Here is a 27,135-nt window from a genome sequence, read left to right on the forward strand (position 1 = left end):
TCACGAACATCTGTTATTTTCCGGGCACCGTTAGAAGATACGTAATAAGGTACGGATTTGCCCAGTCAGCAGTGAAAATCCGCGCATTCTTGCTCAAGATCTCTCTTATTCGACGTTCAAGATCAATTACGCTTCACGGCTTGTGAAAATCAATCGCAATCCCCTGGGGAACAATGGGCCAGCCTGCAGCGAGCGATTAGATTCAACATCAACCACATTGTCCCAACGCAAGACTGCAGAATAAAAGCTAAAAAAGAGGGCGTGGTAGGTTTCTTACTGGGGTCTTGCGGTCTTCCCACTTGGGGTCCAACCTCCAGCTCAAATTCTTCAGCAGAATAAAAAGCGAAAGTTTCATTTCCAGCAACGCAAAGGTCTCCCCGAGACACGCACGGCTACCTCCATGGAACGAGGTAAATTCTGCCCGTGCCCTCGCGACCCTATACCGCATAGAAATTTCTTTGGTGGTTGAGCCCCATCGTTCGGGCCTAAATTCGTCTGCGGTTTTGCCCCAAACAGTGGGATCCCGATTAGTTGCATAACAGTTGTATCCTACGTACGTATTTTGAGGGATATAGATCTCGCCCCCCAAAACAACTGGCTTAGCCACTCGTCGATTGATTAGCTGGGAGATAGGCGGAAACAATCGGAGGCTCTCATAGGTGACGGAAGTGAGATATGGCATGTCGCGCAAAATGAGGTGGGACGGCTCATCCGCTCCACAGCCCTCAATTTCAGATCTTAGACGACATTGAACTTCCTGGGAAACATCAGCTTGGATCAAACCAAGGAGCCCAGATAGCACTAACGGGATATTTTCCTAGCAGGTACATTGTTGAAATCAGAAGGAGTTGCGGGTTTTCCTGCCCAGCAACAAATGTAACGTTCAGGTTGTCCCGAAATTGTTGCTGTGTTAATTCACCACGATCTCTAGCGGCAATTAATCGTGATCCAACGTTGTCAGATGCTTCGGAATCCGGCATCTCAGTGTGATCCCGGACTAGCCTTGACTCCAACTCACTAGAAAATCTTCGTACTAACTCTCTTGCGTGGGCACGACTAGGTATGAAGGAACCAAATCGATCCAACAGAGGGAAATTCATGAAAATAGGCTTGAAAATTTCTCTCTTCACTGCGAGCTGCAATTTCATGAGTGTGTCATTTTCAGTTGACAGCGACTTGATTCCCAAGTTAGCTAACTGTCGATACGCAGAGCGAGGGCCTTACCTCTATCTCAGCCTGCAAGACGCACTTTGATATATTTGCAGTTGTGTAGCACTGGATATGATTCTGGATCAATATTCCCTGACTTCCCAGGGCCTGCTGCGATTTTTTGAGCAAACTGCAGAGCTTTCTAGCATTGGCAACAATGGGCTGTGTTTCAAAGGTTTTCTGAAGGCCGGGCTTGATAATATTTCGGTAAAGTTTCCAATCGTCGCCTCTCGAAGAAATAATGTTGTCGCCTTAACCGCACATATATGAGCAGGTTCCGAAAGATGGAACAGAGTTATTCACTTACCTAGGAATTCCGCAAGGACGCTATGAGGAATCTTCTTTTGGTTTCCGCTCTTCTGGTAAACTTCCTCATGTTTAAACATTTCCGCCACGTAGGTCGGTCTCTGTATGACCAAGTTCCATTGCCCCCCAAAGAAAATCTTGATAACTCCATACTGTTGCAAAGGCTTCCGAATGTATCTTCGATACGTGTTCTCTTGGTCAACATCAAAAAATAATGGGAGTAAAGTAACCCAAAATGGAACTGCGGGAATATTTCGAGGATGACGAGGCGGAACGAGAACCCAGTAGAGCGACAGTGTAAGAACAACCACTCCCGCAAGAAGGACTTTGCTCAGCATTGCAATGAGGGCGCCCGAAAACATGTTGGATGAATCGTAGATGGTCGTATTCACCGTTCGAAACAACCACGGAGAAGAAAGCTCCTGGTAGGATTTGCTGCCTAGAATATAGTTGACATCTCAGACTTGGAAGTCAAAAAGATCGAACATAACATCGTTTTCATACGCCGCCCTTTTCCCTGCCATCCCAAGGTGCCAAACAGGGTATAATGCAAGCTGAGTGGGGCAGGGATGCTTCCATCGGAACGTTAAACACAATTCTGCCGGTTCCCAAATTTGGCTAGATATTTGCTCAAGGGCGAATCCAGACTATCTGGTCCAAGCCTTGAGGCTGTGCTGTTCTGCTGAGGGCCATTGTGACTGAATTCGATGTTAGTAAACGTCCATATCAAGGGCACATGAATTAGTGTCAATACCTGGACCCTTATACGGCCCACGTTGTAGGGGAACGCCCAACGGGCCCAGCCAACTTCGCGTGGATTGGAAGAATGGTAACCCTGGAAGTGTCAGCTTGGATCACGTTGGTATTGCGGCCCTGGTTCGATATCGTATCTCTACGGAGTAAATATAGCCCCATCATCCGTAGGTATCAAAATCCTCAAATAGCTCAGAGACGCATAGCTCTTGAACAACGCCAGAGTATGAACGATTTGGCACACGAAAGCGATTGTGATTCAGTTTTAGAAATAATTCGCCTATGGAGTTCTCAAACGATGGAGATTCGATTTACCACCGAAACATTGCGATTTATGTTAGACGAACGAACGGTGAACTCATCCGCTGTCTTGGGAAAAATCATCAATGGGTCAACACTTCCTGGCCGACTATCCGATCCACGGTACTGATGGCGAAGTCGAATCACGTACGCTATTTCGAGAAGCACGGCCTGTCTCGCTTCCGATTGAGCAACACCGCGCTTGAGACCGAAACTATTGACATCTATGAGACGAAAAGCCATAAGGAAAACGAGGTCACTGGGCTGATACTGAGAGCGACCGAGCCAGAGCGGATGAGTGCATCGCGCTTTGAAGAATTCTTCTCCATGATTATTTTGACTCAGACGCAGATTGACATCACGATGCCAATAGCGGAGCTGCCGTCCGAGGGCGATTCGACGGTTCAATCTATCGTCGATCTCTTCGATGAACTCCTGCGGTACAAAGTACCGAATGATCTGTGGAACGATCAAGGACGAGAATACTTCGCGTCCAAAGTGCGGTTCTTTACCTCGCGCAATCTTCGGCTAGAAATGTGCCTTCCAGCGTTCCCATGCAAGTCATCAAACCCAGAAAAGGTGGCGGGCCGTCTTCCAGATAAAGGGGAAGAGATAGCTTTAAGGCGATTGCATGGCTTTGTTCGACAAATTGAAAATATATACACGCCAGGGGCACGAGTCTGGATCATCAGTGACGGTCATGTTTTTAGTGATTGCAGTGAGTCAATATCATACTTCCGTGTAAGCAACGCAAAGTAACACGATTAAGTCGGAGTTGACGATCAAACCGTTGACGACTACGGTGCGCATCTTAAAAGGCTGAACAAGGCCATCGAATCATCCGCGGGAGAGCAAAAGGAGCGCGTTTGCTTTCGATCACTGATCGATATCTTCAACCTCAAAACCACCGATGAAATCGAGGAGTACCCGGACATGCCGAATTTGGAGCACCATATCGCAACTGAGTTGAAAAACGACGCAGAAACTTGCCGCCGCATCCTCATGGCGGGCTGTGAGCCTAGCCAAACCGGGCTCAGAGCACGGATCGAATCTCAAGAATCGTCGATCTTGGCCTTGTACCGGGGGTTCTCACGGTTCATGCTTGAGGATCTGGATTTGCACCCGCTCACGCAATCCCTCTCCCGCTCGCAGCGGAAAAAGCTTGCCACAAAAGTCTCGTTTGAGATGATTCTGCGAAACCAAGCCTATTCGAACCTGGTTGAGTTGATGTTCCCCGACCACATTCGGCTCTCTATCCATGCACACAACAACTCGGGTCCCAAATTCGGGATCCGACTGTTTGACACCGCGACAGCGCGAGCAACGCATAGCCTGAGCGCAGCTGACGGTGAATTGTTGTCCCACGACCTACTACACATTCCCACGCCATGGCACAACTGCGTTGCCAGCTGTGCCGGGGAATCAATGATACATATCGTAAAGTCTGGCGTCATCAGGGAAGCCTTATCCACCCCAGACTATACCGGCAGCTGGGTCGAGGGCAACCTGTTGGAAGGTCAAGGGGGATACTTCTCCCTGCAAAAGCGAGCAGTTTCTCGAGGGCTAACCATGAAGGACGGGGCTGACCATGCGGCTGTCAGCCGGGATACCATTCATGCAGTCCATGTGAAAGACAAGGTAGAAAGCCAGACGGTCCTGTCAGTGGTCTCCAGGATCCCATGGACCCTCTACGACCTCTCCATCGGCTGGTTGATGTCGGTTGTGAGCGTGCGCTGGAGGGCGTGGATGAAGCGACGTCGAGGCGCGGCTTAGTCATGTGTTTGCTCTGTTTGCACTCATACCGAGCAGGACGACTGGAACAACGAGGTTTTTTACAGAGTGTTACTCCCATGTTGATCAAGAATATAGTATGGGATCTCTAGTGTATGGAAGAGCATTGCCGAGTTTCGCGGCATGCAGACTTTGACTTGGTGGATGGTGAAACTCGGGGGCTGGGAACGGGAGTTGAGTGCTGGTTGGCAGGGTAATCAATGCTCTGTACACAACAGTGCTTGCAAGCTGCAATGTCATATATCTGAGATCACTGTGTGAACATTAACCGTCTCTCTGGAGTTGAATAAAATCTGATGCTTCTGTGCCAATCGACAGCTGTGCTCTAAGCAGCTCGTTGCTCTGTCACTCCTTATCCGCCATCCGCCTGGAAAGCTTTTTTCCGAGCGCCAAACCTTCCAGCCTGTTCCTCTTGCATTCATTAAAACCACAACAGGCCATTTGGCACTGAGCAGTTCATAAGCATAGGCTAATCCCCCTCCCCTGTTGCCTCGATACGCTCTGGCTATCTCAAGCAACGGCGTCGCAGGCCTCGTCGTCGGTAAGTCAATTGCTCCAGGGCTCTCCAGACACTGACCTCGGCCCAGCCGCTCGACTCTTCCCCAATCATAAACAAACAACACTAGTTCCCCACGCTGCGGCCGGCAGAGCTGACCTCCTAACCTCGCATCACCGATCTGCCGCGACTCCATCTCTTCCACTCGACGCAACACCTCCTTACCCATAGCCCATCGAAGCCTACGAGCTGCAGCGCCAACATGTCCGTCAAATTCGAAAAGGAAACCGTCAAGACTGCGACCAAGGTCGGCGGAGAACTCGCACAGAAGGTGGGCGCCAAATTGACTGGAGGGAAGACGCAGAATGGGTACCTGGCTGTATGTTTTGCATTGGAATCCGATAGGGTGCGACCATGGTTCGAATGCTAACGATGCTGGGGCTCGCAAAGGCATATATCAAGCAGCTCCAATCGAATCCGCTCCGTACCAAAATGCTCACCTCGGGCTCCCTGTTCGGCCTGCAGGAACTCCTCGCCTCCTGGATCGCACACGATCGTAGCAAGCATGGCCATTATTTCAATTCCAGAATACCCAAAATGGCGGTCTACGGCGCTTTCATCAGCGCACCGCTTGGCCACTTCTTGATTGGCATTCTGCAACGGGTCTTCGCTGGCCGCACCAGCCTAAAGGCCAAGATCCTGCAGATCCTGGCCAGCAACCTCATCGTATGTCGATAAGCTCTTCCCTCCCGCGATCGCAGAATCGCTTCAAGCTGCTAATTGCGATCCTTGATGCCGCGCAGATTTCTCCCATCCAAAACGTCATCTACTTGGCGTCAATGGCCATCATTGCCGGCGCGCGTACCTTCCACCAGGTCCGCGCCACCGTCAAAGCCGGATTCTTCCGTGTTATGAAGGTTAGCTGGGTTGTCTCGCCGCTCTCCCTGGCGTTTGCCCAGAAATTCCTCCCAGAGCAGACCTGGGTGCCGTTCTTCAACATTGTCGGTTTCATTATCGGTACCTACATCAACGCCCATACCAAGAAGAAGAGACTCGAAGCATTGAGACGCAAGGTATACTTTATACTCTCCTCATCCATCCTGTTGGACTACCGCTTACCTCCCTTTTCCTCATGTAGCAATACGGCTCCGGCAAGAGCACTGCCGGTCGCAGCGAAGATTACCCACCAAGACCCAACTACTAGCCCGCGTCACCTGCGCTCCCTCAATGATATTCACCTCGTGGATTATACCTTGAGATATTTCCGGGCCAATCGCCCCACAAACGCTTCGTCATGGTTATCATCCCGCCTGAGATCCAGAAGCTTTGAGGTGCCCCCCCAAACCACCAACAAGGACGAATGTCATGTCCCTTATGCAAGAATCTGTTTTTTTCACGAATGCCGTATAAATCACCCCGAATCCCCAATTTCCTTACGATCCTATGGTTGTGGGCGGCGGGAGGCGATGGGCTTCTTCTGTTTGGTTCACGTAATTGGTCTATGACTTTTCTTTTTTTTTTTTTGTACCTCTATCTGCTTTTAACCCTGTGTATGAACTCCCCATCTAGTTTTGAAAGAACTTAATCTCATTCCTACGGGTTGGACTTGGAGCTCTTAAATGTCTGGGCAGTTTAGTAGCTAGAAGCCAGTTCAATTTTGCGCAATTCGGTTTAACTTAAGAGATTCGATATCTTTTATCTATTTTCCAAGGGGCTAGGTGAAGCCCTCTTGCGGCTGCGGGCGAGTTAATATGTTGGTGATACTGACCTCGGGATCCTCTTCCGTCAGAAATATTCATGATCATTCAGAAATTGCAATTTTATACACTTCTAATAACACGGGTATATGTGCTAACTTCTATACAAGTCCCGGATTACAAGAAGCACGGCTAGCAATCTTTACAAACGGACAAATCCATAGTCTAAACAGCAAAACGGGTTATCATAAATGGATCTGGACCCTTTGGCGAGCGCTGATAAAAACCTTTCGCCTGGGATATGTATACTTCCCCTCGTGCTCACGTATATGTATAACGAGACCAGATACTGTGTTCACGACCTTCCTCGTTCCCCTCCCCAAGAAATGCGCGATACATGTCCACGTCTAAAGTCATCGTTTCCGTTACCATTTCCGTTGCCAGCGTTTGAAGCCGACTGTGACGATCCATGCTCGGTCGTAGCCATACCACTCGCACTTCCGGACTGTGCTGGTAACACCGTCATCGCGTCTCTATTGGTCTTGGCTGGTCTTGTCCCGTCTGCAAACGATACTTTACCCTTTACTAGGCGTGGGCGTCCATCGTCCTCGCTATCCGAGCGTCCATCACTCTGGCGACGGCCACGGTCAATAGCCTCATCGTCATCACCAGTGTGCGGCAGCTGACCCAGGGCAGCAAGTCGACGTTTCCGTTCTGCCGGCGTTTCGCCTGTTTCCGGATCGATTTCTTTCGTTCTTGACACCGTTGGCGATTGCGATGGCGCCAAACCAGCCAACTGTCTGAGTTCAGCCGGCGGTATGCGCCTCGTTCCGTCGTCTTCTGAGTCACGACGGCTTCGGATGTGGCTAGTTGGCGAAGGAGATGATTCTCGAGATCCGGCGAGACGGCGACGGCGGGATTCGGCTGCTGATATGTCGGGACCAGCATATTGAGCTAAGGTGGCTGCAACATCATGAATTGGCACCTCCTCCTCTCCTTTCTACGCTGTCATCTTGCCCGACAGAGAGAAGGATAGTCCGGTGATCCAAAGCTGCTAGGAGATTTTTGAGCCTTTGGACGCCGGCCGCGGGCCTGTTGCGCTTGTTCAAGTTGTTCATCTCCAGTAACCGGCTTTAATTGGCTAGCAATGCCTTCTTCAAAAATTTCCTTCTGCGCTTTGGGATCAAGTTGTTGAATTTCTTTGATGAAATCTTCCTTGGTCATTCTGCGGCCCCCAAGACGATGGCGATGCCCTTTCTTCTCAGGCACGGTGAATCTTATCCTCTCCTCATCGGAGGAAGCTTCTTCGCCATCTTTTGACTTTGATTCGCCTTCCTTACCATCGCCACGACCAATCCAAGTACCCATTCGAGTCATACGCCGCGGCCGCGGCCGGGGTTCAGCTTCTGCTTTGGAGGACGGCTCACCCTCTGGAGCCTCCTTCTTAGCTGCCTTGGGCCCAGGGATGGTGTATTTCTTGATCACTTCACCGTCTTCGTCTTCTACTATGATGGTATTGGCGAACTGATAGGCTCGTGCCGATCGACGTGCCCGTTCTTTTTTAGGCTTCCTTTCTGGTGGCACCTCAGGCGAGCCCATATCTTTCTGTTTGCCGTTCTTCCACGGAAAGCGTCCCTTCAACTTCTTCAATGGACGGGCCAAATTCCTTTCGGCAGCCTTCTGGATATCTTCTCCTTCCATTCGCTCATGCGGATGGTCCCTTCCTTTGGCAAAAACCCCAGTAGTGTCCTCCTGAAGCCGCTTGTGCTGCGCTAGAATTTCCTGTTCACGTTGATCAGGAGAAAGATGACTGATATCCCTTGTTTCCAGAACATTTCCCTCTTCGTCTTCGATGATCATGTGATCTCCTTCCTGATAGATCTCCAACTCCGGCTCTCTCGAGGGTTGCTCTTCAGCCGACGGTGACTTGACACCTTGTTCTAAATCAGGACCTTCATCAGCTGCGGTCAGCTCCCCTCTCCGTTGTGGCATAATAGCGGATTGACTGATTGGCCCGCCCGCTCCAACTTTCTTTCTCCTCGTCGGCTTTCGGCTAGATGCACGACTACCTGGCTGACTTGGTTGGTCTCCCTCCTTCTGTCGTCGCAGAAAGTTGCCAGGTATACCGATTGGACCGAGAGTGCCAGGCGGAACTTGAGCCAGACCTTCGCTAGATGAGTCAAGCGAATCTTTGCGCAGAGAGAGGGAGGCCTTGGACTGGGACTGGATTCGAGGAAGCCGGTTCATCCATGACGGTCCCTCTTCGTTAGCCGTTGTATAAGACATCGTGATGGTCAGCGTGTTAATACGTTTGCCAAGGGTAAACACCGCGACGGAGGATCCATGCACAAGGATCGATGAGATAACCAAAAAGGTAGTTATGGGCCAGATGAGTTGAATAACTGTGTAATTGTGAGAGCCCTTTGGAGGAAGCTCGTCCAGCGGTTGAGTCGTATGCGTTTCCAACTCTGCTCGAGTTAGAATGCATGCAAAGATTGCGCCGACGCCGATCGGCCCGAAATGGCCTGCGAACAAGGACTCTCGCCATGTTTTCACGTCCGGGATAAACGGCTTGAGTAGCAACATGACCGGTATTCGACGAAAGAAAATCACAAAAATCGCGAGGATAACTAACCTCCAAACGGGAAGGCCAAGCTCTGGTGCATTGAATTCCTGCCAGGGTATAATTGCACCGAAATAGACGAAGTAAGTCAAGTTCAGTAGCAGATCAATGACATTGGAGACATGAGACTCCTCTGTTTTCTCCGTGAACCATCCATCATTACTAAACCCCACACCCGCAGAGAATCCCATTAACAGATCATCCATTCCCAGCAAACTGCCTGTTCCAGCACAGAACAAAGCCAGTACAAAGTAAAACACCAAGAAACTTTCTCGATCAATGAGACTTCTCCGCTCTGCAAACTTGATAGCATGGCGACCAGCGTAGCCTATCATGAATCCAAGGATGGCGCCGAGGATGCATTCGTAGAGGAGTGTGACGCAAATCCAGTGGAGTGCCACCTCGTTAGTATTAGGTCGATAGGCCAGGATGTAGAGCGAAAGGTAGATAAAAGGGAAAGCCATGCCGTCGTTGCATCCCGATTCAGCGGAGAGCAGATCTCGAAGATGCTTGGGGACACGCTTTGCAAATTTACCCTTACCAACGACTGACGAGGCTAAGACGGGATCGGTGGCCGTAACGCAGGCAGAACAAATCAGACTCTCCAACCATGTTAATGGAGGGACCATCCACCAGATGAAGAGGCTCGTCATCAACCAGCCCCATGTCATGACGGGAACCAGAAGCAACGCGACCGATCTCCAATGCCTTTCCATGTATGATTTGGGCAATTCAACCCCAACAGCAAAACATTGCACAACGAGGACAACTCGCGAGAATTCGAGTGTGATTTTGTCAACGTTCCCCCATGATATTGGGTCAAGGAGGTTGGCAGCATGGGGCCCAAAGATAACTCCACACAAAGTGGCAACGGTTGCTTCACCGATATACAGTTTCTCTTTGACGAAAAGCGAGCATAACATGAACAAACTGGTGAAGCCTCCCAGTATCATGTACGCGACATGAGGTTTATCGATATCGAGGTGATCCCAAGCCATTTTGCGGGCAGGCTTTTTAAGTTGTCAAGCAGTAAATGCAAAAGACAAACACGGACCCGAAGGTCGAAACTTCTATTAAAGGACGGTTTTCGATGCTTCGTGAGAGTAGTCCGGTATCTTCAGTCATGGAATAGAGCCACCACCACAGTACGATGAGATGCCTCTCTGTCTGTCGGTCCTTGAAAAGCGAACCTGACTCTCAGCATGTCCCCAATTCCTTATCTGCGTAACAAGTTGGCCAACATAAAGTTGTATATGGTAAAATCGCAAGGCTCGCAGGGGCGCCGCGATGGTTCAAGAAGAGGCAAATGTTCCTAGAGCCTAACAGAGGAAGAATCAGTTCTCTGCGGAGGCTTGAACCAAAAACGAAAAATGTTTCACAGAGCACCGGAGGCCCGGAAAAGTTGCGAGCAAGAAATATTTCTCACCTCGAGCGATTCAAGTTCCGATAGCCCGCCTGGAGTGTGTACGAAACACCCCGAATCGAGCAATGATTGACAAGCTGTTCTCCGATATTCGTGTCTCAACAATGGCAGACCTCGACCTGGTGGATCACGAGAACAAACAAGAAATTGAAGCCAAGCACAGACTGAGAGGCTTAACTGCACCAAGATGAGCGGTCTAAGAGGATTGGCAGGAAAACGTATCCTGGCGATTTGCGCTTTGGTAGTAACGCGATGGAGCTGCACCAGCTGACTAAGGGCAATGTTCAACGGCATAAGATGTGCTCCAAGCCAATCAAAAGTCTTTAATTTTTGCATACATTTGTAAATGCAAATTTATGCAACTATCTAGCCCGGAGCGGTTAGGCCTATCCGCCAGTGCCAATGCTTGGCATTTCCACCCCGAAGTCTTGGCCCGCCTCGGTCCGCCCGTGTTGCGAACGGCAACTTTCGCGATGCTTGAGAGCTTCGATGCGTTTGTCACACGGTCGCATTGCTGGCTCATACACAAGGACCTCGGTTTCTTAATGGCAGAACTGGTCGTACACTTGTACCACGAGGCAGAAAGCTTGTCAAGGTACTCATTTTTGCTGAATATGCGGAGGGCGAGATCCCGGGCCAGCACGGACAGAACAGTCTCCACAAGTCTCTCGGTTTTACCTAGAGGTAGGAAGTCGTTCTTTTGACAAACTGGAGTGACAACCTCTTCCATTACAAGGCCTTGCTCCAGACATACATATAGGGGTATATCCAAGCACAACGTAACAAATCTCGCACCTTAGCAAAAAGGAAAAACAAAAATCACAGGCTTATGAACGATGCGGCATCCAAGCTATAAACCTCACTATGACCTCAAGCAAAACGAAAGACAACGAGGAGGGGTATGTTGAGGGAATATACAAAGAGCATGGAATTATACACGAGTAAGCATGGGATAGACAAAACACCAAATCGAAATTCTCGCGTAGACGAGGAACCCAGGTGAGAAAGATTATGAAGTTCATCCGTGTCCGCATGCTCCATGATTATTCACTTGTAGGCATAGCTTCAACCTCGTCACAAAGAGCTCGCCAGTTGTCCGCCTGTAGCTCCGCGTACTTGACTCGTTCCTGGCTCCAGTCTTGATGCAGACGGCTAATATGGTACTGGCTCTTCTGGAAAATATACAACTCGTCACGGACGCACTCCTTTATTAGCACGCCTCGAGCATGTTGCTGCACAATCGACTCCTTGTCCTGAAAAGACGCCGGGTTGTTTAGCCAACGTGTTTAAGAATAAGAGAGCATGATTACTGGGGCGAGTATCTGACCTTGAAAATAGCACCTTCTACCTTCTCAATTTCTCCGGGCTTAACCTGACCCTCAGGTCTGGTTCGCAAATCCTGCAATTTCCTCTCATTGCTTTCAATGCGTTTCTCCAGCTGAGGGATGTTATCCTTGGAAAGTCGTTCATTCCGATCAAACATATCGCGCATTGCAACCAAGCAATCCCGCTGCCGTTTAAAATCCTCCAAAACACCTTCATCCCAAGCTCGCGCCTCATCCTCAAGTAAACCCTGGCTGGTAATAAGGTGTTTTGCTGTAGAGCAAATTCCATCGTTCAATAATGGAATATCGTTCCTATCAACTGCGTATGTATCCCCAGTCGCGTCGGTCAAAGCTTGCAAAGCCCGTGAAAACCTGAATTGCTCAGCGGCAAGTCCCTGGTTACGCTTTGCAAGGCGATCAAGCAAATTGCATAAATTTATGTAGATCTCAGACGACCTACGGACGCCTGAACGAACGGTGTCGAATAACTCCTGAAGATTAGGAGGGAGAGAATCTTCAAGATCTGGCGGGAGTGGCTTGCCAGTGAACTCCTCTTGGACGGATATAGTGGCTTGCTTTCGCCAGATGGATAATTCCTGCTCACAATTAGTGCTTCTAATCAATACGTGATACAATGATCCAAGGCATACCGTAGGTACCGTGAGAAACATCACTACCAATTGTTCTTGGTTCAAAACTGGATGGCGAGCTAAAGCGTTGGCGAAGCGTACGAGGCCCTTGCGTCGCTTGTCGAGGAAAGAATTTGAATCCGCTGTCAGGTGAGTACCATTGACTTTACAAAACGTGAGTATATTTAGGTGAGCTCTTAGCAAGCTTTCAACGTACCTGCTAGCCTCTTTGGAGGAAGTAAAGGAATCTGCCGGAACGGGTACCTCTTCTGCAGACAATCCACCAGCCACACGAAATCGCTATATCGTCTGATAACCGAGCTGCCTCTTCGCGCAGATTTGACTTCGTAGTTCCGATGCTGGAACATAAACATGCCCTCTTTTTCCGGAAGCATATGAATCGTGATGACGTCCTCGGCTCCATTATTACTCATTCCCCTTCCTCCAAGAGAACGTGATATGCCATTGGAGCCATGGTTCCCTTGGTCGTCTCCTGACTGACCAAAACCACCGCCAAAACCCGACTCTCCTTGGTTCCGAAAATCACCGCTCGATGGGTTGTTGAATCCTTCGCCTCCCCAGCTAGGCGCACCGCCTCCGGAGGAAGGGACACCAGAATCTGGAGGTTGGTTGCTATCGGCAGCCGACCGTGTCTGCCTGTTGTCGGCAGTAGGGAAATTGTTATTGATGCTATTTATGCCGGGCCCTGGAGACGTAGCAAATGATCCATTCGTATTAGCTCGATGCCGATTCTCATACGAATTGTGGCGGCCACGGTGCGACACCGGGGTCGCCCACGGGTCGGATTCGGGGTCTTCAAAAGAATCGTGGCGCATGCGGCGCGGGGTTTCAGACTGATGAGAATTGCCATTGGTGTTATTTGGGGCCTTTAGCTTCTCGAGATAGGGAATATTCGGTTGGGGGAGTCCTAGGAAGCGGATATTGTCAGTTTGGCCATACTTCATATACATGATTGATGCTTACTTTTCCGTCGTTCATCAACCGTATCAAGAGTCAAATCCTCGCCCTCTTGTGCCAATCCCACCAAAGCCAAGAATACATTGAACTGGCTTCTTCCAAGACTCCCAGCCGTCACTTCCCCTCCAGGCGCTACGATATTCATAATCCTAGACTGCTGCTCCGAGCTCAAATGCGTGCTGGTAAGCATTCTCCGCGCGGTCCCCACTCCCACGCCAGCGTTTCCCCGATTATCACTCGAGCCCAGGGTTATATCGTAAGCATCGACATAGCTTTCGGGCACATCCGTAGGAGGTAGTAAAGACTTCAAAACCTCTTGTTTCGAAATTCGTTTAGATGCCGGCATATTCCAGGGCGAAGGGTCGTCGACACGGGAGTCGACGTCATCCACGAAGAGCGAGGATGATTGGGCGCCAAAAGGCGAGGCTTCATCGGTAAACAATGAGGGTTTTGATTTAAACGATGAGTTCCTCCCCGCTGCGGGAGATTCGTCCGGTGAAGACCCAAAAAGAGACATTGGGGGGAGTGTCGTGAGAGCGTGAGGTCGAAGCAACGGTGAGGACTGGGTGTCGGCAGAGGCGCAGTTCACAGGTCAAGAAGGTTGCTGGGAGCGAGCTGGCTGGGAATAGTCGTGGACCTGAAGTCACAAGCAAGACAGTCTATATCGTTTTTGCTCCGCAAAGTGCAGAATATTGCTGCTTCTCAGTTGCAGTTGGTTGGGTGCAGCTAGAACAGACCTTGTTCAGCAGCAGTTCCAACCTGTGGAGCAGCCGCAAGCTCCCCCCGCCAAACGCAAAGCATCACCAGCCACTTCCACGAACAACGGATATCCCTGAGCTGAGAAAATCCAGACATCAAAGAGACACAAGCTCCGATGACAGAAATCATGAGAGCGGTACATTTTATTACTTCATTATTTCATTACCCCTAACTCCTTTGAAGATCATCCACTACGCCTGAGCCGCACCCTTCCAGTAATATGTACTCCGTAATCTCCGTTTCCACTGCCTAAGAATCTGACGCAGGGGGTTCCGGCTCCCAAACCTTTATGACCAGCTTCCCCCCCGCGTGTCCCCCAGTAAACTGATCGTATGCGAGCGTGGCTTTCTCCAACTCCCAGACTCCGCCCACATGAGCCTTCACCGCGCCGTCCAATACAACTTCGCGACACTTTTCAAGGGCATCGGCATCCAGAAACGCGGATATCTGTCTATACGTTCTGGGAACCCCGCCCAGCCAGCTTGGCAATAGAGTATTCTTCATAACCTTCCAGAAGAAACCAGGTATGGCGGAATATGCGCAGCCGACTTTAGGCCCGACGGTTGCATAAACATGATCACGACCACTTTTGAGATAGCCCGAGCAGGCTTCCCAAAGCTCTTGGCTGCCATATGCGTCGAAAATAGCATCAAATTTACTCTCATTGCCATAGCGTGATTTCAAATACTGCGTAAGGCTCCAGTGTTCGCTGTTCGAGAAAGACTTGTAATCAACCACTTCGTCGCAGCCGAGCTCCTTCGCGAGGGATTGTTTTGCCTCTGAGCATATACCCACGATGCGTCCCTCTGGGTAGCGATGTCGAAGTAGTTGCGTTGCAAAACTCCCTACTCCGCCACAAGGTGCGTTGATGAGCATGGCAGATTTCGGGGGAAGCTTCACGGAATCGACCAGCGTTATCGCAGTGTAGAGCGAGACACTCAAGGCAGAGGCCTCTGCATAAGAGACGCCATTCGGCACCCGGGCAACGCAAGACGAGTCGACAGCGACATACTCCCCCAGTGCTCCCTGGCCACTGCGTAGATGTACGGGGACCTGAAAAGAGCCAAAAACCGGCGTCCCAACCGGAAAATGGCGAGTGCAAGGTTCCGGCCCTGTTAAAACCTGCGACCCAGTTTTGACAACAACTCCAGAAAAGTCGGTTTCCGCAATAGCGGGAAAGCGGCGGAACAGCGAGGGGACGAGGTGCATCATAATGACAGTTCCCGGGTGCAGCGCCACGTGGGAAACACGGACGAGAACTGATGTTTCTGACGGTAGAGATGGAACTGATGCATCTTCTAATGATAAAACTTTGGACGGCGAACCCGGCCAGCGATGGACCATCGCGCGCATCGATGGGGGTATGGCCGCCATAGCTGAGTCTCTGGGCCACAAGTAATGTAAAAAGTGTTTATGGCAAAGAATTAACCGCTGAGATCAATGTGGTAGTATCGGTTCCTTCGGGTATCTTTATTTGAGAATCCACAGATGACCATGCCTCTGTCAGCTACGTGGCCTCATATTCGAATATCCTTCTGCCTAAAGAACCGCCAGGCGGGCGCTTGGACTGGCATTATAGAAACGTGAGATGGCTCGAATATTCACTGGTCAGCTGAGCTTCCAAGAGGAAAGGCTTTCCAATGCCCAGAGAAGCAAAAGATCGGGTCGATGTCAACTCTAGGCGGTTCCAGGGCCAGAAGGGTGGTTAATGAACCTTGCAAGCCTGGACCTTGGGATTCAAAGACACGATTGATGCTCGTGTTGGAAGCACGCCAAGTACGGCTGATCGCGCACCTTCAGCCACCGGAATCCAGCCCATCAAAAGAACTTTCTTAATCCCCATGACGCGAGAATGTAATTATAAGTTTCTACAATGATGATTCAAGATCGTGAGATCCAGCTCATATTCAACTCAAGATATTATCATTGTATTCATCTCATCCACCTGTCAGCTACTAGATAGCTCTTCCAAGGCAGAAAAAATAAGCATTCTCCTAGATAATCAAGAACATATCCTCGTAGAGGAAGAATGGCGGCGGGAGGAAAGTTTCATTCATTAGACCAGGCCAGTCGGTCCATGTTAAGATACAATGCCCATATCATGCAAAGCAAGGGACGAAGGGAGGTATTCACACAAGCTAAATATCGAACATCTCGGGTAGTTTTACTTCTGAACAGTGTGGGGATAGCGCGGGGGGGAAGAATGAAATTGGGAGTGGTTAACAAGGTCATAAAAAGGCAATAAAACTTCTCCGATATTTGTGTTGTTCCTCAGAGAAAAAGTCTGTCATGAACCTTCAAGGCTTTGCTCCAGATCATCCTTTTTGCGATGCCGCTGTCTATTGTGGGTATATTCTAGAGAATTTTATCAGTGTAGACTGGAACAGCCAGAGAAGCCAGGACAATTAAAGGTTCAGTGGGCAGAAATGAAATGCAAATCATTCAGAGCTCTGGCAGGAAACAGAGTACAAACAAATATTAAAACAAGACCTAAGGAGGGAAGAAAAACCAAGTCATTAGATCGTAAGACAGAAGATAGGTTTCAATAGATCAAAGTGAAGCCATAGAGATGCGCAATCATTGAACAAGTTCCGGCAGATGGGAGTTCACATGAGATCATCAAATTTAAAACCGAGCATAAAATGTGCCTTAGACACCAGATGCGCCGCCAAATATCGTCCTAAATCATGAAGAAGAGGCGGGAAAGGAGCTAATCCTCGAATAAAAATTGCAAACTAACATCCGAGCGATTGTCGGGCTTTAGACGGGGTAGACTGGTACTATGCGCCGGAAACTGAGATCAACACCTGCTTGTCGCTTTAGGGCGACACGAAATCCGAACAGAAAATGGGCCGATCGGCTTACCCTGCGAGGGAATTTTGCGCTCGCTCTCTCATGCGCTGTGCTTGAGCCTCAAGAGCGCTAACCATCAACTTGATCACTGGAAGGAGGAATTAGTCACAAACCAGAAAACGGGTTCTACAAGATAGCTAACCTGGCCAAACTCCTGCACGGTCCAACAGATAAGCTATCGATAGTGAGATCTTGCTTGCATAGCCACCTTCCATCAAGCTGGGTAAACAATTCCATGCTTCGCCACTGCTGGAACATGGGCTCGGAGCACAGTCTTTCATCTTCGTTTCAACGCTGTGAAGGATATCCTCGATTTTTCGAATCAATTTATAATCTTCATCTTCCAAAAGCATGATGGCCGGAACCTGTGTTAAATCCATCGGAACTTGGCCAAGGATTCCTAGGTAAGGCCCAACGCGCTCCTGAACGGTACTAATCCACTCAGCTAGTACTTGCGCGCAGTCAAATAGACACATGGCGCTTTGAAGTGGAAGTTCCCGAGACGTGAATTCAATGAAGGTGTTGCCAAATTTGTCCGCCATGCTGATGGAATCTGCCGCATAAAATGCAGCCTTCCGCAAATGTCGTTCACATTTCGAAGATTTTGCTCGACGACTGGAGGCTGTGTGATAAGCTGCTTCTAGATTAGGGTCGTTCCCAACTCCGACATCCAAGTTATTGAATTCAGACATTAATTCTTGGCCAAATTCAGAATTAGGGCTTCCATCTGACGGCTGGAGGACCTCCGCAGCTCTGGAGAGTTCGTCAACCATGCCGTTCCAATCACGTTGCCAAAATGCCTCTCTTGATCGACCCAAGTTGACATATAACCTAACATAAGCAAGATCCAAAAGAGGTATGCTATCTGCGGATAACGGACCCGCGCCATACGGATTTGGCCTCTCCAAACTATGGCTGGGATTGCTGCCCCATGCGGTTTGCCACGCTCGGAAAGCAGGTTCAATATGCACGTGTAGAGCTTCAGTTTCCTGGCTCGTCCATTGTTTCCCCATATGCTGCTGGCGTGTCTCCCAGATATAATTATGAAGGGCATGTATTAAGACCAAACATCCAAAAGTGCTCGGGGTAAGATCAGAAGGAGATAAGCCGTCCATCTGCTTACCAGCCCCAAACTGGTTATGCGCTTGAGGATTATGTTGTCCGGCGACAAGAAGTGACTTCAGGGCGTCAGAGAATTTAATCGCAGTTTGCTCTGTTCGTACTTCGCCACCTAACGACATCCACGCTTCTGGAGAATCGGCGGCCCAGATTTCTTCGTCGCACGGTAAAGTTAAGCGGATTTCCGAGTTAGTAAGGGCAGGCGCATGGTTGTAAGCCGAAACCAATAAGCTCGATAAGGTGAAAATCGAATATAGAGTCCGTTTTCGCTCTTCCACCACTTTCCACTTTAGCCATTCTCTTCTCTCTGGAGAGATGTCTGGTGACTGAACGTTCCAACAATCACCATAGCCGTTCCCATCAATTCCAGTTGACGAAAACCCGAATTGGTCCGCCAGGAGGCTCTCCGGAGGGTGATAGTGAGTGAGCTCTGCGGCTCTCGCAAGACTTACCAGCGCTGCGCAGTGGGTGCTTGCAATGTCCGCTGCTGTTTTATCATCGCAGTTATGACCATATATGACGTTGAGTAACATTGCTTGAACAAGCCATAAGGGAGTATTTTGCACTGAATTGTCGCGCCCGGAACTCGAGCGATTGAGAACAGCCAAATCCGCTTTCCGCCGTTCTTCGAGATACAATTGAATCATTTTCTTTGCGGATTCAAACAACTCCTTCGAGGTTGCGGTTTCAAACTCATACAACGCACCAATAGCTGCCATGGATAGGAGCAAACAGCCACTATCTCCGGGAGGATAGGAAGAGTTTGCATTTCCGTATCCATTAGCGGTTTTGAATTTGTTCGCGTGTTCCGGTGCCTTGAAATCAAGGGTTGGGATATGGAGGAACGGCATATGAGGATGGAAATAAGTTATATAGGCTGAAATATAACGCTGAAGGTCATGTGTACTAGGCAGCACCGCTGAGCTGCTCTCGAACATAGCTAACCGAATATTTCCAGGCAAAAATGCTGAGTTAGATGCTGGTTGCGAGTACCGGCGACTCGTAAAACTTGACGGTCGCTGTAATGCTGCCATGAGAGCTTGTCGCGTTGAGTCCGTGATGGTGTTAGCATACGCCGGTAACGCTGGAGACATGAAGTTGGTTTCGTATCCTGGATTATTTGAAGTTCCAGCATTGTGAAACATATTGTGGGGTATGTTAGAAAGGGTCGAGCCTCCCATCGATGCTAGAGATGGTGACGTTGAGAACGAATGGTCGGGGACAGGGTTTAGGAGCGATTTTGGAGACACTGTTCCAGTGTGGCCGGAAAGATCTTGGAAAGTGGTTTGAGGGAAATCCAGCCCGAATTGGCTTGGCTGACTATGAGAAAGCAATGTGTTTGACCAGGGTCCTGAAGAGGAGGTTATAACGTGATTGGAGGTATCCAAGATATCTGCACTGATACCACCAGGGCTTCCTGTACTCATTGCCGATGGGGAAGAATTGTCAATGGCGGATTCGTTCGCACTTAATTTCATTGTATTATCAAAGCCGTTGATCCAGTCGTACTTTATGTCATCATCGTAAAGGTTCCGGGCAGCAGGCATATTCGAAAATGCGGGAGTGAAAGGCGAGGTAGGCGTATCGAGGAATCCATTAGGTGAACCAGAGAAATGCAACTGGGCTGGATTGATTGTGCTCCCATGGCCCATCATCATGTCTCCAAGTCCAAAATCTGTGCCAAAGCTTCCAAAAGCTGGAGCAGTGCGAAGACCATCCGATAAATTCAAGGGAATAGCGGCGGTATCAAGCTTAGTAAGACCGTTCATCGTAGGATGACGGTTATCCGAAGGCATCCCGCGAAAGTCGAGTCCGGGCATACTTGGTACTGAGCTGAGACTTGGGTGATGGGCATGTCCAGCCTGGGGCGTCCTTGACGAGTCGCTGGTGTTCACCACTCCCAAAGCTGGGCGGTCCACATGGCTGATAGTATTGGCTCTTGGTCTCATGCTGTTCCCGCCATTTGCAATCGAATTTTTTCTAACACGCGTAGAACTACTTGTGCTTTCCCTTCGAACATTACGTGGACGAGATGAAGGCGTGGTAGTCATGTGTAGTTTCTGCTGGTGCCTTAACAAAAGGTCCCTTCTTGCGAAACATCTCGTGCAATCTGGGCATTCAAATGGTTTTTCCTTGGTATGCGATCGCTCATGGCGTTTGAGATGCTCTAAGCGTGCGAAAGACCGCGTACAGATTCCACAAACATGTGGCCGAGGCTTCTCGGTTTTTGGCGGGGGTATATTTGGATTGGAGGCTTTATGAGCGTTGTTTGTAGATGTGCTAGTGCCACCTGTTTGTTGTACTGAAGCAGCCATAAGCAATCATTAAACGGAAGTAAAAGACAAAACGAGATTGGTATGCAAGTCTTACCCGGACCACTATTCACAACTTCATTGATTGTCATAAGGTCCTGGCTCTGTTGGCTACTGGAAACATTTTGATCTGCCATGATACTAAACCTGATAGAAATGTTTTCTGGCCCACTGTTAGATGTTTCCCTTCACAGCACCAAAGAACGAAGGCTTATAGTAGAGCAACGGTAAGGGGTTTCCCTTTGGAATGAATTGAGGATATGGAGGCAAAAGGCCAACAGAGGCTGGATACGCACAGTCAAATATAAAAAGGAGACGGCCGTGGCTTTCACCACATTTGCTATAACATTGGCCGTTAGCATGCATCATCAAGGCTGTGAAGCCCAGGTGTTTCGACCAAGTCCACCAGCTAAATTTAGGACATTGCGTCGAAAATCCTGAGAGTATCGAGGTTGAGAAGTTATAATACCTGTTTCAGCTAAGTCCTAGTCCCGGCGGGTAATAGCTAACAAGTGAACGCGAGCGATCCGAACGAGGAAGTATAAACGGGAGTGAACGCGGGTCAATGGCCAGGGTTCTCATGAATCCTATCAGACATCGGTTAGCATCCCCAACTACTCGAATGCGAGAGATTCAAAGCTGGTGTCAAACAATAGGATGCATGATTCCAGCACCAGGGATTCAAGGGGAACGCCGCTAGGAAGCGGTGCTTCGCCACGTCAACGCATAGGTAGGCAGGCTCACTTTTAATCGTACACGGCTCCGGCAACGATGGAACGGGAGGGCAGCTGCTCGCGCTGCGGCTCAGGGTTGAAGCGCCGCGATTGAAGCCCTCATTCAGGGTGGCAGAGGACAGAGCAAGTACTCGGCGGCAAACGGGGGAACCTCAGGTAGTTAGGTGAGCTCCAATTGTCGACCTCGAGCATGAGGTGCTTTGGCGTGGTCCGTGGGCAGAGCTGGATCGTTGACTCGCAGCGGGTTTCAGCCAGACGGAATAGTCGAGGGTTGAAGAGAAATTGACGTCTGAACCTCGAGCGTCGACGTTGCGGTCGGTTCGTTTCTGACGAGTTGAGTTACTCCTGGAGCCGCTCTCGGCTGGTGGCTGTCGCTGACTGTTGTCTGGGGTATGGTAACTGTCGTACAGGTGGCTCACGGTACGGCGTACGGACTACGGAACTATGAGTAGCATTGACGATACCGGTCCCAGATCGGTATTACCCACTTTACAAGACGATATGTAAGCGTAATTACTTGCTCTTGAACTCTTTGCCTCCGAAACAAGCACTGCTGAAGTTCCACGACGGCGACATGCTCGTCCATTCATATCGGTCCTCGAGGCGCCCAATCTCCATTTAACGACACCTTGCCGATAATCTACGGCGTCCACTTGAAGATTGAGCTATTTATATAAGTTTCCCACGTCGATTCAGCCCGGTCCTGCTCGTACAACATGGAACAGGAAGAATTGTGAAAAACAAAGACACCGAGCCATACCAGACTCGGTATGATTCGTAAGTTAATCTACAGTGAAAATGGGAAATTGGAACCGCGTTGCTGGAAAGAGACCTTGGATCAGCCACTTGCCAGTGGACGGAAGTATATGATCAGCATCCTCGACGTTTCCGATTGAGAAGCGCTTTTGGCGACAAGCCGACGGGCTTGCCTTCTCCAACGGCTCGAGTCAAAGTCGCCTGAGATACTGCTGACGGTTGAATGCGCATAGGATCGTTCAAAACAGCAACCATCAATGATCAGGAGCTGATTGGCTATCAGGTCCCACAGCAACGGGCGGCATCTCAGCCACGGACTGTGGCATTTGCCTGACAAAATGACGTCTCATCGACTAGTCAACAGTCGAGCTCCCCTCGAGTCGTCGGGTGGAAGAAGTGCTGCTCTCTGTTCTCTAGCCGGGACGCCAGCTCTGGCTCGCAATCGCGCATCTCTCGCGCGAAGCAGTAACAATGACAATCAGCCTGGGAGAGACGCCCAGCGAAAGGCGTGAGCTCGGCTGGTGGGCTCTGGAGTCGGAGTTAAGGCCCTCTTGGTAACTCAAGGGGTCAAACTGTAAACGTTACAGGGTCAGGCACGGCTAGCCGAATTCAAAATCGCCAGCAGCCAAGTCCGAACGACTGGCAGTGCCGCTCTCACCGGCAGCAGCTGCGTTTCAACTGCGCAAAAGAGCAGAGCTGCCATGCAAAATATCAAGCCATGGGCTTCTGCTTCCCACAACTGGCGATCATGCGAAGGTCCGTGCCCCAAAATGACACATCCCGAAGAGGGAATTACTGGTACAGCACGGTACGCGGTATTAGCTTGTAATTTCCGACTGGGGGCTTGTAATGCTCCGCGCCCTCCACCAAGAGCCTGACTCGCGCGCTGAGAAACCTGTGGATATCAAATCCTGCGGCGGCCGCTGAGTCGCTGGCAGTGCATTGCGCCCCAAGAGCCCCCGGTTTTCCCCAGCTTTTCTTTGGTTTCACGGTCCTCTCCACGCAAAAACGCTGTGCTCCACTATGATTGGAAGCATTTGCCGCTCTGCTCCAGGGTTTTCCAGAATGGAATGGAACGGGTCCATGCTGCACCAGGCTGCAGCAAGAGTTCATCCCAACGGAAGATTCCGCCCAGCTGATGAATCAAATAACGATATCCAATGATAATAATAATGACTTCTCTATCTGCCTGCACCCGAGCAAAACCCGGCCCTTCAGCAAACCCATCTAGTGATGGAGAAACGCGCTGCTAGAATGTCAAATTGCGCTTGCTAGGCCCTTGGCGAAACCTTTTGATGGCCCCAAATTCGCTAAACCGAACCATGGCTTGGGTTCGATGACAAGAAAATCCGGGGAAGCTCGGTTCTGATTTGACGGCCCTCTCTCCTGGGACTCTTAGTTAGCGAAACTTGCTTTAAGATTTTTTAAACAGATACTACTTTCGATATGCTCGACATCCCAGCAGGGCCCCATGGGCTCTGCCACCATTTATTCGCATCACCAAAATCTCGTGACCACGGCGTCGATATGCTCGCTGATCTGTTGCACTTCAAGCATCACCATAGGGACACTGCCCCAGCCAAACGGATCTTTATGCAAGAAAGTCTGCCGAGGCCGGATATTCCTCAAGCGACGTTTTAACCTCTTTGATAAGCCTGATATTGAACTGGGATTGGCGCTTCGAGAGGGACCTCTGATTCGAAGAACCAAAGAGGACCGATCTTGCAGGCTTCATGTGGCTTGAAAACCGTTCCGAGTACCAGGAGGAAGTTGGTCGCCCTACGAGGTCACCGTGCCAGCTGGACCCCTTGTTACCTGTGGCGCAAGATTCGAAGTGAGCTAGTGGTTAACTAGTTACGAAGCAAATGGTTAACTAACGGCTTTATGCTGATTCTGTACTTGTACTCAGAACATCATGAAATATGATGAAAGCGCTGGCAAATTCGAGCAGTGATGCTCAACTTTTGTGCACCTGCTGAATTGGTTATTACAAGAATAAGGCGCTCATTGATAGGTAGAAACTGGCCACTTTCCTATCATGCTTGGCCCGCTGATGGTCCCCATGATACGTAGCTGTACTATATTCAATAACCACCCCAAGCTTTTAATGCCTATACGATAATACGCTCAAAAGAATATTGCCCAACAGTTTTACCCTTCAAGTAGCCAATGTCACGGAACGTTCGCTTCTTCACTTCACCGGTTGACTTCACCACCTTGGTTTTACTTGGCTCTTCACCGGCGGCATCATCACTCTGGCCGGTCATCTTCAAAGAGAGAGGTAGGATCTTTGTATCAGTGTTCAAAAGTCCAGACTGGTCAGTGGTTTTGTCGTATACCAGGATCTTGGCGCCGTTAACCTGTTCCGTGCGCTTGATGCGCAAACCTACGTCTCTTGACTGTTTCCTGGCACGCTTGCTCGGTTGGCGCTGACTGATGTCCTTGGCTGTCTCGCAGCAGCGGATAAATTCGCGCAGAATGCCCTTGAGGTAGGTCGCTTCCTCAACTCCAGCCAGTGCTGCGGAAACTTCTGATTTCATCTCCGCGACGAGAGAAACTTCACTGCCTTCGGCTCCGGCAAAACCAGCAGCTGATATCCATCCGCTCGGTCCCACGGCGTCTATACATGCATTGAGTAAATCCACAATGGCAGAAAGCGGAAGGAGAGGGATCTTGGGGCTTGCGAACGACGGTGGCGCATCTTCTGTGAATCGGGAGGTGTAGCCGCTGGTTGCCAGTGAGTGGCGGAGGTGGTGAATGATGGAGAGGATGTCGGAATTAGAGAGAACAGATCGAATTGATCGCGTCACTTTGTCAAGAGGGTGAGAATGAAGTTTCAATAGAGTCAAATTCAACCCCGAAACTGCGTCTGTCAAGACTGCCTCAGCGCTCGGTGATTGTTTAGAAGTCACTGGTGTCACCTCCTTTGCTGTACCCGGGTTTTGTTTCTGGGGAGACTCCGTTAAAGCTTTGGGTGGCTCGGCAGAATTTGAAGAATGGGAGCGTGCAACATCCAATAGTAGCTTCAAAGCATGTCCAAGTTCGATGGTCTCAAAATGAACTGAACTGCGCAGAACGAGGAGCAATACTTTCACAGAGCGGCCCGACTGCGCAAGAGCCTGAACCAAGGATCCATCTGGGATTGCGGGGAGTATGCGATCAGGATTGGAGCTGCGGAGTGCGATCTGGATATTGCTCATACTCAGATGCCGTGATCCCACCAGCCACTGAAACGTTTCGAAGGGGAGGAATCTGATAGTAAGCTTAGGAATGTCCGAATCCCCTTCGGTAACCAAAGAAAATATTTTGGAAAGCAAAAACGAAACTCTTTCAGGGTCGACGTAATCCTTCGCGGAAGGGAAACCTTTAGGATTCTCGAGGCTCGGGTTCAACGATTTCCAAAACTTCGCTTTCATGATTTGATCGAATTTCGCGGGCTCGTTGGCCTTGGATGCGGAATCTAGCTCTGACTTGACTTCGGCCCAGTCATCGGCAATACCATTGTTCGTAAGTCCAAGCGGCTTCACGAACTGCAACGAGCTACTGTCAAGCGCCGGCCTTTTGGCGTCACTGTCAGGTCCTCCTATTCCTTTTCCAATTGAATCGATAAGAAAACCAGTCCTCTGCCTTTTCCGGGACATGTCCCCCCAGTTGTGAATTATTGCAAGGTCGAACGCTAGCAGAGCGCTTCCACAAACAGCAACCACCAAGCTGAGTTTAGAGAAATACGTTATGTACTCCAGAGAAGAAACTATCCCCGCCTGCTTGTTGGAATTGATTTGTGGAAGCTCCGTTACGGGTAGATCCGCCTGCAGTGATCGATATTTTGCATCGTAAAGGGACACTGTCGATTGATTCGCCCCCATAACTGACCGAGGCGAGATCCGCATAACAGATGAAAAGCTAGCGTTGGCAACAATCATATGCGAGTCGACCTCCGGGGTATAGTGCGACAGATTGTAACTGATATAACCTTGATCAAATGATAGTGATAGCTCGGCTTGGTTTAAGTTTGCAGACCAGTTGACGTTTCGAGCGACCAGAGGTGTTTGCCCAGGTAGATCTGCCAGTTTCATCTTCAGCAGATGTCTCAATCGTTGATTTTCATCAACGATGAAATAATTTGTAGGGCTGTGAACGGGAATTGAGAAGAGATGCACAGCTACTTCGCTAGGTAGAAACGTCTTCGATTGACGGGGATGCAAAACGAGCATCAGAATGGTGGATGAATCGGAACGAATTCCATGTCCAGCGCCCAGAATCGACGCAACCAAATCTTGTCTTTTTTTGAAGAGGACTTTCTGAGCATCTTCAAAGCTTACGACGAATCCTGCATGGACATGATAATCTCCAAGAAGTTCGTTGGCGGGACGCAGGATGTTCCACCTTTGCGTTTTCATGTCGGACGATAGCCTCCGTACTTGGCCATTTTCATGAACGACGATCAGATCAAACGCCTCATCTTGTTTGTTCGGTGATTGGCTCGTGGGAATCACGGTCATGAAAACAGCTGGGCTCTCGCAGTCATCCAAAGCGAATACTGACGTTGAGAATTTTGCCGTGCTCCGATCAGAGGCGCCAAATTCCTCAGCAAAGCATTTTATCTGCCTCTCCGGTTTATCCACAGCGCAATAGGTGTATCTTTTCACAATGGACGTCTCCGCGGATTTCTCTCTCACGGAGCAAGGCGGGCATGATAGGGAGGATTGGGGAGGGATCGCATAGGAGGATATCAGTTTCGGAAATTGAACCTTCCATAGAATTAGCCCCGAGAACTAAGCAAGCAAATGCGACGTACGCTGTATATATTCACACTCTCGCCATCTATGGCGGCAGCAACTTCATATCGCTTTCTTTTCTTCCCCCCAGCGAGACTGTACACCTCGGAAAACCGGCATTTACCCGTACTTCCACCCAAAGGCCTGGGTAATTGGGCCAAAAGCGACGGTGCCTGTAGAGCCATGATCACAAAATTCCCAGTCCTAGCTCAACAACACCGCCGCAAGAGCTGCTTTCTCCGGTGTTCGTCGAACTGAAATTCTCCAAAAAAAAGAAAATGGCAGCCGGATCGG

At 49.7% G+C, this 27,135-nt stretch overlaps 9 protein-coding genes across 9 annotated transcripts; 3 read left to right on the forward strand and 6 right to left on the reverse strand.

Moving 5' to 3' along the window:
- Positions 1 to 247: 247 nt before the first annotated feature.
- Positions 248 to 1,877, reverse strand: UREG_04911 (uncharacterized protein; the record flags this gene model as incomplete). Its single annotated transcript, XM_002584176.1, has 4 exons — positions 248 to 757; positions 807 to 1,175; positions 1,225 to 1,460; positions 1,517 to 1,877. 4 exons carry the CDS (start codon positions 1,875 to 1,877, stop codon positions 248 to 250), a joined length of 1,476 nt encoding a protein of 491 aa, XP_002584222.1.
- Positions 1,878 to 2,550: 673 nt separating this feature from the next.
- On the forward strand, positions 2,551 to 4,341 carry UREG_04912 (uncharacterized protein; the record flags this gene model as incomplete). The annotated part of the gene is made up of 2 exons (XM_002584177.1): positions 2,551 to 3,309; positions 3,397 to 4,341. 2 exons carry the CDS (start codon positions 2,551 to 2,553, stop codon positions 4,339 to 4,341), a joined length of 1,704 nt encoding a protein of 567 aa, XP_002584223.1.
- Positions 4,342 to 5,117: 776 nt separating this feature from the next.
- Positions 5,118 to 6,059, forward strand: UREG_04913 (uncharacterized protein; the record flags this gene model as incomplete). The annotated part of the gene is made up of 4 exons (XM_002584178.1): positions 5,118 to 5,234; positions 5,261 to 5,581; positions 5,617 to 5,928; positions 5,994 to 6,059. 4 exons carry the CDS (start codon positions 5,118 to 5,120, stop codon positions 6,057 to 6,059), a joined length of 816 nt encoding a protein of 271 aa, XP_002584224.1.
- Positions 6,060 to 7,560: 1,501 nt separating this feature from the next.
- UREG_04914 (Na+:H+ antiporter) lies at positions 7,561 to 10,173 on the reverse strand (the record flags this gene model as incomplete). The annotated part of the gene is made up of 1 exon (XM_002584179.1): positions 7,561 to 10,173. One exon carries the CDS (start codon positions 10,171 to 10,173, stop codon positions 7,561 to 7,563), a length of 2,613 nt encoding a protein of 870 aa, XP_002584225.1.
- A 1,468-nt stretch (positions 10,174 to 11,641) lies between these two features.
- UREG_04915 (Mvp1p protein) lies at positions 11,642 to 13,876 on the reverse strand (the record flags this gene model as incomplete). The annotated part of the gene is made up of 5 exons (XM_002584180.1): positions 11,642 to 11,803; positions 11,926 to 12,519; positions 12,574 to 12,695; positions 12,770 to 13,480; positions 13,537 to 13,876. 5 exons carry the CDS (start codon positions 13,874 to 13,876, stop codon positions 11,642 to 11,644), a joined length of 1,929 nt encoding a protein of 642 aa, XP_002584226.1.
- A 662-nt stretch (positions 13,877 to 14,538) lies between these two features.
- UREG_04916 (uncharacterized protein) lies at positions 14,539 to 15,663 on the reverse strand (the record flags this gene model as incomplete). Its single annotated transcript, XM_002584181.1, has 1 exon — positions 14,539 to 15,663. The coding sequence occupies one exon, from the start codon at positions 15,661 to 15,663 to the stop codon at positions 14,539 to 14,541; it is 1,125 nt and encodes a 374-aa protein (XP_002584227.1).
- A 1,275-nt stretch (positions 15,664 to 16,938) lies between these two features.
- On the reverse strand, positions 16,939 to 20,710 carry UREG_04917 (uncharacterized protein; the record flags this gene model as incomplete). Its single annotated transcript, XM_002584182.1, has 4 exons — positions 16,939 to 16,969; positions 17,155 to 17,230; positions 17,285 to 20,563; positions 20,632 to 20,710. 4 exons carry the CDS (start codon positions 20,708 to 20,710, stop codon positions 16,939 to 16,941), a joined length of 3,465 nt encoding a protein of 1,154 aa, XP_002584228.1.
- A 1,691-nt stretch (positions 20,711 to 22,401) lies between these two features.
- Positions 22,402 to 22,990, forward strand: UREG_04918 (uncharacterized protein; the record flags this gene model as incomplete). Its single annotated transcript, XM_002584183.1, has 3 exons — positions 22,402 to 22,571; positions 22,780 to 22,819; positions 22,886 to 22,990. The coding sequence occupies 3 exons, from the start codon at positions 22,402 to 22,404 to the stop codon at positions 22,988 to 22,990; spliced, it is 315 nt and encodes a 104-aa protein (XP_002584229.1).
- Positions 22,991 to 23,654: 664 nt separating this feature from the next.
- Positions 23,655 to 27,026, reverse strand: UREG_04919 (uncharacterized protein; the record flags this gene model as incomplete). The annotated part of the gene is made up of 3 exons (XM_002584184.1): positions 23,655 to 23,902; positions 24,219 to 26,814; positions 26,862 to 27,026. The coding sequence occupies 3 exons, from the start codon at positions 27,024 to 27,026 to the stop codon at positions 23,655 to 23,657; spliced, it is 3,009 nt and encodes a 1,002-aa protein (XP_002584230.1).
- Between the last annotated feature and the right edge of the window lie 109 nt (positions 27,027 to 27,135).

This window comes from Uncinocarpus reesii, genomic scaffold (genome assembly GCF_000003515.1).
Source record: "Uncinocarpus reesii 1704 scaffold_3 genomic scaffold, whole genome shotgun sequence".
In the NCBI taxonomy this organism is placed as follows: Eukaryota; Fungi; Ascomycota; class Eurotiomycetes; order Onygenales; family Onygenaceae; genus Uncinocarpus; species Uncinocarpus reesii.